Raw genomic sequence first — 14,591 nt, forward strand, 5'->3', positions numbered from 1 at the left:
AGTCAAAGCTGTAGTTTTTCCAGGAGTCACGTGTGGATGTGAGAGTTGGACCATAAAGAAGGCTGAGTACTGAAGAATTGATGCTTTCCAACTGTGGTGTTGGAGAAGACTCTTGAGAGGCCCTTGGACTGCAAGGAGATCAAATTAGTCCATCCTAAAGGAAATTAGTCCTGAATATTCATTGGAAGGACTGATGCTGGAGCTGAAACTCCCAATACTTTGGCCACCTGATGAGCAGAACTGACTCATTGAAAAAGACCCTGATGCTGGGAAAGATTGAAGGCAGGAGGAGACGGGGATGACAGAGGATGAGATGGTTGGGGGGCATCACCTACTCAGTGGAAATGAGTTTGAGTAAACTCTGGGAAATGGTGAAGGACAGGGAGGCCTGGTGTGCTGCAGTCCAGGAGTTTGCAAAGAGTTGGACTTGACTGAGTGACTGAACAACAACTGCAAACATCTTCTTTGGGAAAATGTTCATTCAGGTGCTTTCAGTTCAGTCCCTCAGAGGACTTTTTTTGTTGTTGAGTTGTAGGTGTTCTGTATATATTCTGGATATTAAACCCTTATCAGATGTGTAATTTGCAGATATTTTCTCCCATTCTTTATGTTATCTTTTCACTTTCTTGATAATGTCCTTCAAGGCACAGAAATTTTAGAATTTGAAGTTCAATTTGTCTTTCTCTTTCTTTTGTTTCTTGTGCTTCTGTTGCTGTAACTGAGAATCTGTTGCCAAATTCCGTGTCATACAGATTTACTCCTGTGTTTTCTTATAAGAGTTTTAGCTGCTTATGTTCATGTTGTTGATTCATTGTCATGAATGTTGATTCATTTTTGTTTCTGGTGTGAGTAGGAATTCCGCTTCATACTTTTGCCTGTGAAAATCCATTTGTCCCAGCAATAGAAGAGAATGCTGTTTTTCTTTTTTTCATCATGGAGTGGACTTGGCACCCTTGTCAATAATCAGTTGGCCATAGATGTGTATGTTTATTTCTAGACTTTCAATTTTGTTCCATTGGTCTCTATGTCTTTTTTCCAGTACCAGTGTAAATTGATTTTCACTAGTTTTCAGTAAAAACATGAAAATTGACAGTGCAAAGAGCAAAGCTGCTGAAAACCATAAGCCAAAGTAATATTAAAAATGTAGCCTGTTAACAATTTATATCCAAATTTGAAAAACTTGTTTTGCCCTGACTGGCATGATGAGGTTTAAATATAGGTCGAGGAGTTACAAATATATATATATATATATGTGTGTGTGTGTGTGTGTGTGTGTGTGTGTGTATTGATTACTTGATATTTTATGAAAAAGTTTTGTACAATAAAGTTACTAGTTTTTAAAACTAAAAATAGTGGTTTATCTCTTTCATATGAAACTTGTTTTTGTTTTCTTTTGTTGAACTTGAAATAACTATTCACATTACATTTTCAACCAACATGAGATGATTTCCTCCTTGCTCTTGATACTTGTTAAATAGAAAATTCCATATACACATAAGAAATTGAAAACCAGCAGCAAAATGTTCATTGCCCTTCTGTGATTTGCAGGACGCTACTTTTTGATAGAAATTTAACACTTTTTAGGGACAGAGCAGGTAAGTCTTATTTTGAGTTTATAGTCACACTGCAGCACACAAAATTCTTCCTCCTCAGTCAAGTTCTCAGAATGCACAGATGATTCAGAGAAAGGGCCTCTCATTTAGTCTTACTGTTTATTTGAAAAGAAAGAGAAAATACTGTTCAGTTTTACTTTCTAATTTTATTCGTCTAGGTCAGCAAGATTTGAAACTTGTTGATACCCCTTTTTACTCTCAAGTCCAAAGCAGCAGTAAGAGCATCTTTTGACATCCTTTGTCATGTGAAGTTTTTCCCCAGGAATCTCAAATTGTGTGTGTAGTTGCTCAGTTGTGTGGACCTTGTGCGACCCCGGGGACTGTAGTCTGCCAGGCTCCTCTGTCCATGGAGACTGTCTAGTCAAGAATACAGGAGTGGGCTGCGATACCCTCCTTCAGGGGATCTTAACAACCCAGGGACCGAACCCAGGTCTCCTGCATTGCAGGTGAATTCTTTACGGACTGAGTCCCCAGGGAAGCCCAAGGATCTTATTACTTGAAGTCAAAATGCTTTCTCCAGGTCTTGCAGAAAGTAGTAGTTGATTTGTTTTGTATGATAACAAATGTTTGCTAAGTTGGCTAGTTGCAGTAGCCATTCTTCGTCCTCTGAGTGCTTAGAAGAATCTGGCCTACTGTGTTTGTGAGAGTACCCCTGCAATTCACCACTCAGCTCTGACACACGTTCGAGAACTCTTCATCTGCCAAGCCCTTGGATATCTTAAGAGGACGTTTTCATTTCATCTCCCAGAGCTTTTGGTTTACTAAGTCTTCTCTGTGAAGAAAACACTGTGTTAAAAAGTCAGGTTTTTTTGGAGGGGCTGGGGTTGTTAAATAAGAGTAGCTCATCCTCACATGGAGCAAGCTATTGGAACATTTTCAGCACAGATGCTAACATAGTTCTTCCAAGATGGACCTTTTGTTTCTAGACAGGAAGATAAAACGTCAGCTATCCTGTCCTTTTCTGGCTTTGGGCAGCATTCTGTGGCAAAATTAAAAAAAAAATTATTTGTTAATTTGGCTGCGTTGGGTCTTTGTGCCATATGGGCTGTCTGTGGTGCCTCCCAGGCTTTTCTCTGGTTGTGGCAGGTGGGCTCCAGAGCACACAGGCTTAGTTGCCCCGTGGCATATGTGATCTTCGTTCCCCGACCAGGGATTGAACTTGTGTCTCCTGTGTTGAAAGAGTTTTAACCACTGGAGCACTAGGGAAGTCCCACAAAAAAATGTTTTCTTGATTTCATCATTCAATCTGGACAGGAAAACTTGTTTTCTATTTATCACATGGGTCTTTAATATCACATGACATGTCAATACATTGGCTTACTGTTATTATACTGTAGAACTTTAAAATTTTCTCTTACTACATCTCATATAAAGCATTTCACTTGGCATAACTTTACATTCTGGAGGTGCTGGGTTCTCAGCAATTGGAGTGACTTTCCTTTTGCTCATCAGTGAAACTCTGCTGCTGTATCACTTGCTACCTAAGCCTTTTCATTGTATGTAACTTTTTTTAAGCCAAAGCTTTATTGTGTTTGGAGATCCCATTAGTACCTTTAATGTGTCAAATTGCTATAATTTGCAGCTGTATGTTTTGAATATTGCTAGAGCCATTTCTGCACTTGAAACGTTTTACGCACAGAACAGAATACTATATTGTATTGTATAAATCTATTGATAAGTGATTTTCAGTACAAGGGTGTGTTTTTTTGTGTGTGTCTCTTATTACGCTAATTTAGTGAAATGACTTGGAGAATACAATTCTTCATTGATAATCTTACCAGAATTGTCCACTGACCCTCCTTTCATACCTCAGCCTCAAAAATTGCCACATTGGATTATCAGGCATATTTGTAAATTACAAATGTTAATGTGTAAAGCATAAGGACATACTGAAGAACTAAATGAGAAAGTCATGAAAAGTCCAAACATTTCACAATGTAAGTCCCTTGTAATTTATTCAGTTCACAGTTTGGAATGTTCATCCCAATAGCAAGGTGTTAGGAATGGGTGCATCTGGGTATACAATTTTTTTCATTAATATTAAAATTTCCCTCCAGTTTTTCATTACAGTTGTAGAACCTTTGCTCCTGTAAGGCAGTTGGCAGTGCAGAAGGGGAGTTTAGGGGAGGTAATTTGAGGAAGAGGCTGATACTCATCAGCCCATTATCTTCTCCATGTGCCATGCAGTCTCCAGTTATCACAGCCAACTCTAAGCAAATATACATGGTCCTTCTGTGTACTAGCACACACAGATGGTGTGTAATAAAATCATTAATTAGCTGCAACTGCTCGGCCCAGAAAAGTAGAAGAGGAGGAAAAAGAACCCCTTGTGTTCCACTTTGAACTCTCAAAGAATTCTAGCAACAACTTGTGGACCCCACTTTGAGAAACCCTGGACAAGGCTTTGGCATCTCCGTATACACTGCTGTAGAACAAAGCCTGTCTAGGTTGGTCCTTCACCTTGGGATCAGGTGGCGTTTGTGCGACTTTCAGTCTAACAAATTTCATAAACAGTGAAATTGAGTTTGGCAGGTATAAAAACATCTGGAACCTAACTGCAGTGGAAACACTTTTTTTTTTCTTTTTTTATTAAGCTTTCACATTCCTGTAGTACAGGAAGGCATGCTAGAGAGAAATTAGTGTATATACTGTGTGCCTCTATACCATATCCACCATGTTACTGAGTTTTTTAAAATGAAGACTTCTTGCTCATTTGTGTAGTAAAGTTGTCTCAAAACAAGTCCTTAAAGCACTTGTTTGTTCATTCAGAAATTTATTTACCACCTGCAATGTGCTGGCACTGTACGAGGTACCTGGGAGACAGTGAGCAAAACAAAGATTTCTGCTCTTGTGGAACTTTAGTTCAGTGGAGAGAAATAAATAATAAATATCAATAGTACACATAGTTAAATTGCCTAGTTTACAAGTGATTAAAAACAGTTGCACCAAGATATTAGGTATTAAACTACATGACTTATGTGATTATATCAAGAAACTTGGGTTTCTGCCTCTTTTCCTCAAAACCTTGAGGAAATAAAGGAACTTATTTTGGTTGCTTTTGTAGTCACCAGCAGTGATAAGCTGTTGAGGGTCTGGGATGAATTAGATTACGGGATTGATATATGTGATGTCATGGGGGCATATGTTGGGGATTTTAAGTATATGAAAATAAACTGGTCCTTTAAGAATTTGTTTTGACACCTGTTCATATGTATGTAATCAGTTATTGAGTACAGTTTTCAAAGTGTTCTGTTACTTTTGAATCATCCTGTCATAGAAGGCTGTAAGTGCTCTGGGAAAAGAGAAAAGTAGATTGAGGTAAAGGGTGATGGGTATGCTGGGGTCTGCAGGTCTTTTTCAGCATTAAGTAGGATGGCTTTATTGAAAAGGTGATTGTGTTTTTTGAAAAGGTGATTCTTGATAAAGGAAGTTTGGGAGATGGTTAGTCATTGGGATGTCTGGCAGAACATTTCAGGCAAAGGAATCACTTGGGCAAAGACAGTGAGGTGAGAGTGAGCCCAGCGTGCTCGTGGAAAGCACGGAGGCCCCGCCAGTGCGTCCAGAGCAGCGTGAGGAAGACGAGTTGTAGGCAGGTTACAGAGAGAAGGGCTGGAGCGCTCCTCTGGGGCCCCTAATGTCATTTAAATGGGCAGCACCCACTGGACTTTGAGCAGAGTGATGACAAGATTTTTCTGCATTTCCCCCCCCCCCCCCCTTTTCTCCAGGCTTTTAAAAGGATCAGTCAGGATGTTGTGTTGAAAATAGACTGTAGGTGCCACAGATAGAAGGGGGCTGAATGGGGCAGTGGCCCACCATGCTGTACTGACAGATGTGGAGATGGGATTGGAGTCTGATATATTTTGAGAGTAGAATTGTCGGGAATTCCTGAGGGGTTGGATGTGGGGTATAAAACAGGAGTCAAGGACACTAAGGTTTTAGACTGAGCAATTGCAGAGAGGGAATTGTCTCTTAAATACATTTGAGGAGAGCTGAGGTTAGAGCACATCGTGAAGGGAAAAGAAAGTCAGGTGTTTAGTTTTGGATATGTCAAGTCTGTGATATTATTAGAGAGCCAAGTGAAGATGTGAGTAGTCATGAGACTCGAGATCACCAGCGAAGAGAGTGGAGTTGAAAAGGCCAAGAGCTGAGCCCTGGGGCGTTCTAGTAAAGGAAATTTAAGAAAGAGTGGCAGTGAGTAGGCAGAAAACAAACTATGGCCATATAATAAAGTATTTATAAGAAGAAGGCATGATCAGTTATATTAAATGCTCTCCTTGAAAGTACTTTCTATGGCCGTACACAGTTGAAGCTGTGTAGCCATTAATGTTAAATGAATGAATTTTGAGATTACAGTGATTTTCATTATCTTTTTAAAGTTAGTCAAGTAACAGAAACCCATGCTTTCTAATATTGTAAAAATATAGCAAAATGTGATAGTTTATATAAATTACACAAGTAATAAAATGACATAGAACTAGAAACACTTTTTTTTTTCCATTTATTTTTATTAGTTGGAGGTTAATTACTTTACATCATTACAGTAGTTTTTGTCATACATTGAAATGAATTAGCCATGGATTTACATGTATTCCCCATCCCAGTCCCCCCTCCCACCTCCCTCTCCACCCGATCCCTCTGGGTCTTCCCAGTGCATATTGTATGAATGCAGATTCCTGGCTTTGATGCTATGCTAGAGTTAGCATGAAATGTCATGTAACCATTGGGAGAAACTGAGAGGGAACACGGGATCCCCCATCTTCCCATGGAGGAAGAGACACCCAAGAGATCTCCCCTGGCCCTTCCCCCATGCCACAGTACAGTGAGAAGACGGAGGTCTATGAACCACATACCCAGTTCTCACCAGACACCATAACGCCGGCACCTTGATCTTGGACTTTACGGCCTCTCTTGCATAAGGTCTCAGCGTCTTGCTTTGTCATTCTTGGTTGGCAAAGCCACAGACTTCATGAGATGCAGCATTTCTGCTTCTAGGTTCCTGCTCTTTCTATTACACCATACTGTAATGAACACAAACTTTCCCAGCAAAAAGAAGGCTTCTCCTTTTCTCCGAAGCACTCTGGCCTCAGGATCCAGCAGGAAAAAATAGCTGTAAAGGATGTATTTGCTTACTGAAATGCACTTTTCCCACTTCTTTCATATTTCTTTTTGTTTTTTTCTTCAATAGTTGCTTGACTTAACATCCTTCTGTTGGCCCTGTACAAGGAAAATACAAACTAACTGAGAATAGAAACAAATGATTGAAGCATTAAATGTACAAATTACAAATCTGTTCCAGATATACTTACATTAAGTAAAATGCCCTTTTATTAGAGATTTACAGTGAATGACTGTGCGTTCTCAGAAGCTTCAGGACATCTAGGAAAGGGCTGGGAATTTACATCCGACCACAATTTGTAATGAATTTCTTATCGCCATCTATGAGCTGTGCTAAGTATGCCATTAGTGTCATTTGTACAGGGAACTGATTTCATTTGGGATAAGTGAGAAGCAAGCTCTAGCCTCAAATCTGAGTTCATCACAACTTCTCAGGACTCTCAGCAGCAGTGTATTTAGTACAGTTTCAGAAAAGGAAATATGTTAAGGTTAAGGAGGCAACTGTTTAGAACTTCAGACACTTTTGTTTGGTTGTTTGTTTTACTGTATATATGTAGAACGCTCCATCTATGATGAGCAGCTGTAAAGAGGTTCTTCCTCAGGCTAACGTGGTCACAGGACTTGGATGACCCAGAGGGACAAAGAGGAAGCTTGAGGACTAGGGAGGAGGGTTTCCCTTTGACTTAAGTTGGAGACAAACTTACAAGACAGTCTGTGGGCCTGCAGCTTTCTCCTGCTGTCATCTGTCATAATTCTTCATGTAGACTTTGACGTTATTACCCAAGACCTCCTTGTCCCACAGATGATGTTTTGTTCTGCAGCTTCAATATTCAGGGGAGCATCAGAATTCAGAGGATCGGTAAACATAGTTTAATCCCCAAGCAACATCCTTCCGTGTCCTTGGGGGAACCCATCCAGTGCCAGCAACCGAATATTCTCTCAGTAAGCTTAGACGTATAGTTTGACCTAGATTCTGCAACCTCTTTAACTGTCTGTCTCTCAAGCAGCCCTCTGAGCAGATCTGGAGGTGATGGCTGGTGTCCGGAGCCCTGTGAGAGCCTCGTCCTGCTTCAGTATGCTCGCCTGTGTCAGCATCACTGGTCCCTTTCCGCTGGGCGTCCCAGACAGGCGAGACGAGGCCCTTCACCTTGTGAGATGGGCTTGCTGTTAATGTAGTTTTAGAGAAAATCATAGTACTTAACCAGATAGCTTAATTCTGTTTATGGCAGCAATGATGCTTTTGAAAACATGTAAGATCCCCCCACCTTTCGATGTATAATGATTCTTAATTAATTTGGAAATCAGAAAAAGTTACTTTGACTTTGTGGGCATTAAAAAAGTCAGTTAAAAGAAAGAGTAGTTAGCATTTAAAAATTTCTTATCTACTTTAAAAACAGCAATTTTTAATTGTAATTTTTGTAGATAATCCTAAATATTTTTTTTTGTAATTTTTGTAGATCATCCTAAATATGTTTCCTTTATTACAATTGAGTTTAAAAAAGAAAAAGGTCATGTTTATTTAGTTAAATGAGAAGTTCTTTGTTACTGTAGTACAACACCCAGAATATCTATATCTTCTAAATCTATTATATTAAACAATTTGAAGTCCCTTTTTTTGGGAGGCATGTTTGTTTTCCTTTAAATATAGCATTATTAAACATTGCATAAGGATGTAACTTGTTGAATTGGCAGTAGTTTTTAAACTTCTTGTTTAAAAATGCCACAAAATTGTGCATCGATATGCACAATAATAAGCATCGATATGTGAAATTAAAAGATATCCGGGGTTTTTTTTTGGGTGAATAGTTGTAAAATAAATCTGAAAAATTATAAAAATTGTGAATAGAGAGTTAGGGTTTTAAATCTCTTTTCTTTTAAATTTCTTTTCCCTCTTGCCCTCCTAGCCCAGGGTGGTAACTGCTTCTGCAGCTGTTTATCTTGAGCCTCCCTAGGCTTGCTAGCCTTGCAACATCTGTGTAACCGACTCGTATTTTAGATCCCTTATATTAAAAAAGATGTAAGGTTTTAAAATATATAATATGTACATTCCAAAGATGAAACCTCTGTTGGTTGAAGGAAAATATGCATAAATATATTGAGATGAGAGATTTTTGAGAAGATTTTGCTCTGTCTAAATGATTTGTTGTTAATTAAAATGTTTTCATACAGAAATGTTCATACATATTTACCAGTATTTGACTGCTGTGTAAATGGTGGACAATACACTAATCATAGGATTGGTTTGAATATTTTAAGGTGGAGTATTAGAACAGGAAGGATAATTTGAATTGTCTCAAAAGAAATCTTGGCTCTATAGTATAAATTATGTTTTTACACTTTTGTAGCACTTGGAATTTTGATGACCTTTTACTGATTGATTTTAAGTGATTTAATAGGCACACTTTGCACTTTGAAGTGACATGCCAGAAGCACGTGAAACTCAAACATTGTCCTGGGGTTTCCAGTCTTATCTTGTGTTGCCCATAATAAAAACTATCAGTTGTATGACTTTTATGGCATCTAATACATAGAAAACAGAATTGTGTGTTTAATATCATTATTTTTTTCTTTTTTAGATTATCTGCAATGGTGAAATGAAGTAATTCAAGATGAGCAAGTTAAAAGTGATACCAGAGAAAAGGTATTGTAATTTTAAATACCGGTATGTATAAATTATAGACATAATACGTGAAGTGATTGTATGAAACTTTTTACTTTAAAATGTATTTGTTTAAATGCAGCATCTTATGTTATTTTGTTGTTTGTTACTGTTTAACTTTTCATTCAAATCAGGAGTTAGCAAACTTGACACATGGGCTGAATCTGACCTACAGTTTGTTTTTGTGTGGCCTGAGTGGTTTTTACATTTCTAAATGGTTGGGAATAAAAATATGTACATAAATAGAATTTTACTGGAACATAACATTTTGTATATTGTATGGCTGCTGAATTTTTTTCCTTACATAAGACTTGATCAAAGCATGTCAATTTCCATAGAAAATGTATTATATATTTTCTGTCTTTAAAGGCTTCTATGGATGCTCTTTTTAGTTTATTTTTTGCCCCCTTTAGATTTTTTTTCTCAACTGTGAAGTACCTATTAAACACGTTTATGTACCTAACTCAGTGCTGAATCTGGGAGAGTAGAAAAGAAAAATAACACTTAATGCAGTGCTTTGCAGAAAATGAGTGTTGAGCACGTTCTAAAGAAGTAAAATGAGCCCTATTCTCTTTCTACATGAAGCTTGTAACCTGATGAGAACACCTGAACAAATGCAGTATGGTGGTTTAACCAGTATATAGTGAAGTGTTAAATTTTGAGATATGTAGAGTTTTATCTTTCTAGATTTCTTGTTCAAGTGTCTGTACTGCAAGAGTTCTGCCTCATCCAGAGCTCTGATCTATTGACTCATCATCACTTCCTCTCTTGTGAAGTGAAAGTCGCTTAGTCGTGTCCAGTTCTTTGAAACTCCATGGACTATATTGTCCGGAATTCTCCAGGCTAGAATACTCGAGTTGGTAGCCGTTCCCTTCTCCAGGGGATCTTCCCAACCCAGGAATCGAACCAGAATCTCCTGCATTGCAGCTGGATTCTTTGCCAACTGAGCTATCAGGGAAGCCCCTCTCTTACCCAGTGTAGGATCCATTGTTCATCATTCCAGTCTTGCAAATACTCTGAAATGTTTTTTCCTCACTTTTTATTTTTTCATCACACATAACTGACAGTCTTTTTCCTGGATAGACCTTTACTGAGTATGAACTAACTTAGAAGATACTGCTAAAATGATGATTGATAATCAGCCTGAACTGAGCCCAGCAATCTTAACTACTCTGGTTCTCTATAAAGCTCATTTTCTCAATTTTTGGAATGATTGTTTTATACTTTTCAAACCTTTGAAATTGTCAGATGTGTATATATATATATTCTCATCAGTTGACCTAATCTTATGATATCTTAGAGATAATACAATTTATTGTCCTCATATTTCTTGCACAAAATTTGCTTGCTCCCCTTTATTTGATTCTATCCTTTGCTTACCCTCCTGTTACTTTCTGCTACAAAGGATGTCTCTCTTTTTTTGGTCTTTTAATCATTAGTATTTTTCTCTGTTGAATCTTTAATTCCTCCATTGCATATCATTTAAACCAATCTGGGCTTTCCCATATTTAGATTGTGCTGTTCTGTTTCTGGGCTTCCCTGGTAGCTGAAGCACAGTACAGTACAGTTCTGTTACTACTCAATTTATCTGATTTCCTCAAGAGCCAAAACATTTTAAATAGCCTATAAATGCAATCTACATCTCATTTCACACTCTCCAATCACTCTTGTTTAGTTCCTGCCTTATCCACTACAACAACAGTATGTGTTAAGGTCACCTATGAATTTTTAAACAGCTTTATTGAGATATAATCATCTTATAACAAGCTAAACATAGTTTGATAAGTTTGGCTTATGTATAATGGTTAAATCATTATCTCAATGAAAATAATGAACATATTTATCATGCTCATTAACTAGGAATGGAATGGTTGAAGCATGTGGTAGGTCTGTGTTTCTTTTTAGGAAACTTAACAATGATCTGTTTTACAAAGACATTAATACCATGTTATAGTCTCTCCAACAGTGTATGAAAGTTTTACGTATTCTCACCAACACTTGTTATGGTCATTCTTTTTTAAATTCTTATGATCATTCTTTTAAAATTGTAGCCATTCTAGTAGGGGTATATTGATATCTCATTGTGATTTTAATTTGCATTTCCCTAATGGCTGATGATGTTGAACATCAATTCATGAGTTATTTGGTGCATTATCTTTTAGCATATCTTTTTGGTGATGTCTCTTTCCAAATCTTCCAATTTTTGAAATGTTAGTGTTTTAATAATTGAATTTTAGTTTTTTTTTTTTTTTTTGATTGTATGGATTCAAGTTGTTTATCAGATACTTGAATTTCAAGCATTTTCTTTCAGTTGCACTTTTTTTCCGTCATATTTTCTCCCTTTCTGTGGGTTGTCACTTCTCTCTCTCTCTTTAGTATTTATTTATTTGCTTGGCTACGTCAGATCTTAGTTGCATCATGCAGGATCTTTCCTTGTGTCACATGACTGACTCTCTAGCTGTAACGTGGGCCTCAGTTGCTCCGAGGCCTGTGGGTTCTTAGTTCCTGGCCCAGGGTTCAATCCTGAGTCTCCTGCATTGCAAGGTGGATTGTTAACTGCTGGACCACCAGGGTAGTTCTTACATAGTATCTTCTAAGATGAGAAGTTTTAAATTTAGGTGATTTTCATTTGTTTATTTGTTCTTTTATGGATTATGCTTTTAGAGTTGTATCTAAGAAATATTTGCATAACCCATATTATCAATATTTTTTCTTATGTTTCTTCCAGTTTTTTATTGTTTCAGATTTTACATTTAGGTCTATGCTCCTAGATGGGTTAATTTTTATATGGTGTGAGGTGTGGATAGAACATTTTTTTTGGCGTATGTATATCTGATTATTCAGCACCATTTTTAGAAAGACTATCCTTTCTCCACTGAGTTTCTTTTGTACCTGTATCAAAAGTCAGTTATTTGTGTAAGTGTAGATCTGTTATACTCAGTTTTGTTCTGTTGATCAGGATGTCTAGCTTAGTACCTGTGCCTTACTGCATTTAATTATTTTATAAGAAGTAGTTAGAGAAATAGTTATTGTTCTCTTCCAGTTAGAAGAATATCGTTTTCTAAACTTACATACATAACTATTTCTACAAAGGAATGATAGTGAAATTTCCATTTTTCATTGTCCTGTGCTCAACAAAAAAGTTTTGTGTTCAGTATTTAGAAACCATAAAAATGTGATTAAAGCAAAAGTAGTAAAAATAAATTAAAGAGTTAGAAATGAGGAACAACCATTTCTGAAAGATAATGTGTATGTTTTGGAAATAACACCATATTGTTTGAAATTAAATCTTATTTACTAAGAGTACTGATAAGTTTAAAACTTCTGGTATATTTTAATGAATTTCTTGCTGTCAGATGTTTATAGCTTATTTATGAAGACATGTTTGTTACCTGTATGCAATTTACATTTTATTATGAGAAGGTAATAAAATTTATTTGCAATGTGAAGATAGTTTCTTTAGCCCTTGCACTTGCTTGGGGAATTATTTGTTGCAGGACAATATGTATATACCATTGAGATTTTTGTAACATATAAAAAATTTATTTTTTTAGGAAAATAGCTGTAAGACTGTATGTAAACTCAAAGAATCAAAAGGAGTCGGAGACCACTACAGTGAAACAAATATTTGTGATATTATCTTTAAAATATACATTGGAAAGTTAACTTGATTTGATATACTCCACATCAGTCATATTTTCAATTCCATAATATTCTAACTATCAAGTAATTAACGTTATCAGTTATAAATGTAACCTCCCGAGGTTGGCTTTGGTCTCATTTTGATTCACATAAAAATAGGGCACGGGAGGGAAGATAAATTCTTATCTGAGTCTTTTTATTTAAGAGTTTTCTGCTTTGCTGTGTAGCTCAAATTGTTCATTGAATAGCTGTATAGCTTTCTTGTTTGTTTTTTCTCCTTTATGCTTGGATTTGCCAAAGTCTAAAAATCATTGACTCAGTGGTAAAGAATCTGCTTACCAAGAAGGAGACACAGATTCAATCCCTGGGTCACGAAGATCCCCAGAGAAGGAAATGGCATCTCAATCCAGTATTCTTGCCTGGGAATTCTGTGGACAGAAGAGCCTGGTGGGCTATAGTCCGTGGGGTCACAAAGACCCCAAACAAACATTAAACCAAAACAAAAAATCATTCAATAGGTAGAACTGCCCTCTGTGTTCACCCTACAGTTCTCTCAACATTAGTGTCAACAGCCTCACATTTTTAGAGTTGAGTTCCAGATGGCTTGGAATATTTTGTTCAGTTTTTATTCTGTCAGTGAGAAAAGTAAAAAATAGGGGAATCAGTTTGCTTATGTTCTTAATTTCCATTTGTTTGCCTTCCTTCAAAAAATTCATGCATACATCTGTAATTTGTAAGAGCATGATTCTTAGAATCACTTAATTGCAAGCTGTTTTATTTTGGTAGCGGTGTAATTTAAAAATTTAAGAGTTACTGACCAAAAAAACCTCTCACTTTGGAATGGAACAGAAGATGTGTTATGATCAGTGTATTTTGTATGTGTTTGGATATTTTTAATAGTAGATGTTTTATTATCTACTGAAAAATGCTAACAGATGACCTTAAAGAGAAATATTATTGGAGAAAACAAACAAAGAGCCCCCTAATTATTAAATTTCAGAATTCTGCTTTCCATAATGCAAATTTCCCTTACATCTAAGATATAGAATTGTTTTTAAAGATGTATTTGCTCTCTAGTGTTCAGACTCTGGTGTCTTAATACCATTTCTTACCAAAAAAAAAACCCAGGGCTTTTTGGAGAAAGGGTTGATTCTAGATCAGAGCACGAAATGTACAAGAAAAGCTTGGAACAAGAGTTCTCAAACTTTGGCTAAGAACCCCCTTGTGTTCTTAAATTGATGGAGACTCCAAAAAGCTTTTGTTGATGTAGGCTATTTAATCTATTGATATTTACCATATTGTATATATAATATCAATGTTGCCATTTGTATTATATCAATATAATTATATGTAATATAGTAATACTACCATATTATAAATTAAAATTGAGATATTATTTCATTAAAAAAACCCATTACATTATAACATTATTATTATTGTATGTGATAATAGTTTTTACTAGAGTAAGTTGTCAAAATCGTTAGAAGGTGGCATTTAAAATACTTTTTTTTTTTCAATTTTTTCTATTTTAATTTTTTGGTCATGCTACACAGCATGTGGGA

General features: G+C 36.5%; 1 protein-coding gene across 5 annotated transcripts in view; it reads left to right on the forward strand.

Annotated features, from left to right (window-relative positions):
- The window catches only part of AGTPBP1 (ATP/GTP binding carboxypeptidase 1), a 205,940-nt gene that overhangs the window by 23,263 nt on the left and 168,086 nt on the right, over nt 1–14,591 (forward strand). For all 5 annotated transcript variants that reach the window (XM_070459534.1, XM_070459537.1, XM_070459538.1 and 2 more), the window contains exon 2: nt 9,305–9,369. In XM_070459534.1, coding sequence (XP_070315635.1) covers nt 9,338–9,369 — 32 coding nt within the window. In that variant the 5' untranslated portion in view covers nt 9,305–9,337. The remainder of the gene's footprint in view (nt 1–9,304; nt 9,370–14,591) is intronic.

This window comes from Odocoileus virginianus, chromosome 31 (assembly GCF_023699985.2).
Source record: "Odocoileus virginianus isolate 20LAN1187 ecotype Illinois chromosome 31, Ovbor_1.2, whole genome shotgun sequence".
Classification (NCBI taxonomy): Eukaryota; Metazoa; Chordata; class Mammalia; order Artiodactyla; family Cervidae; genus Odocoileus; species Odocoileus virginianus.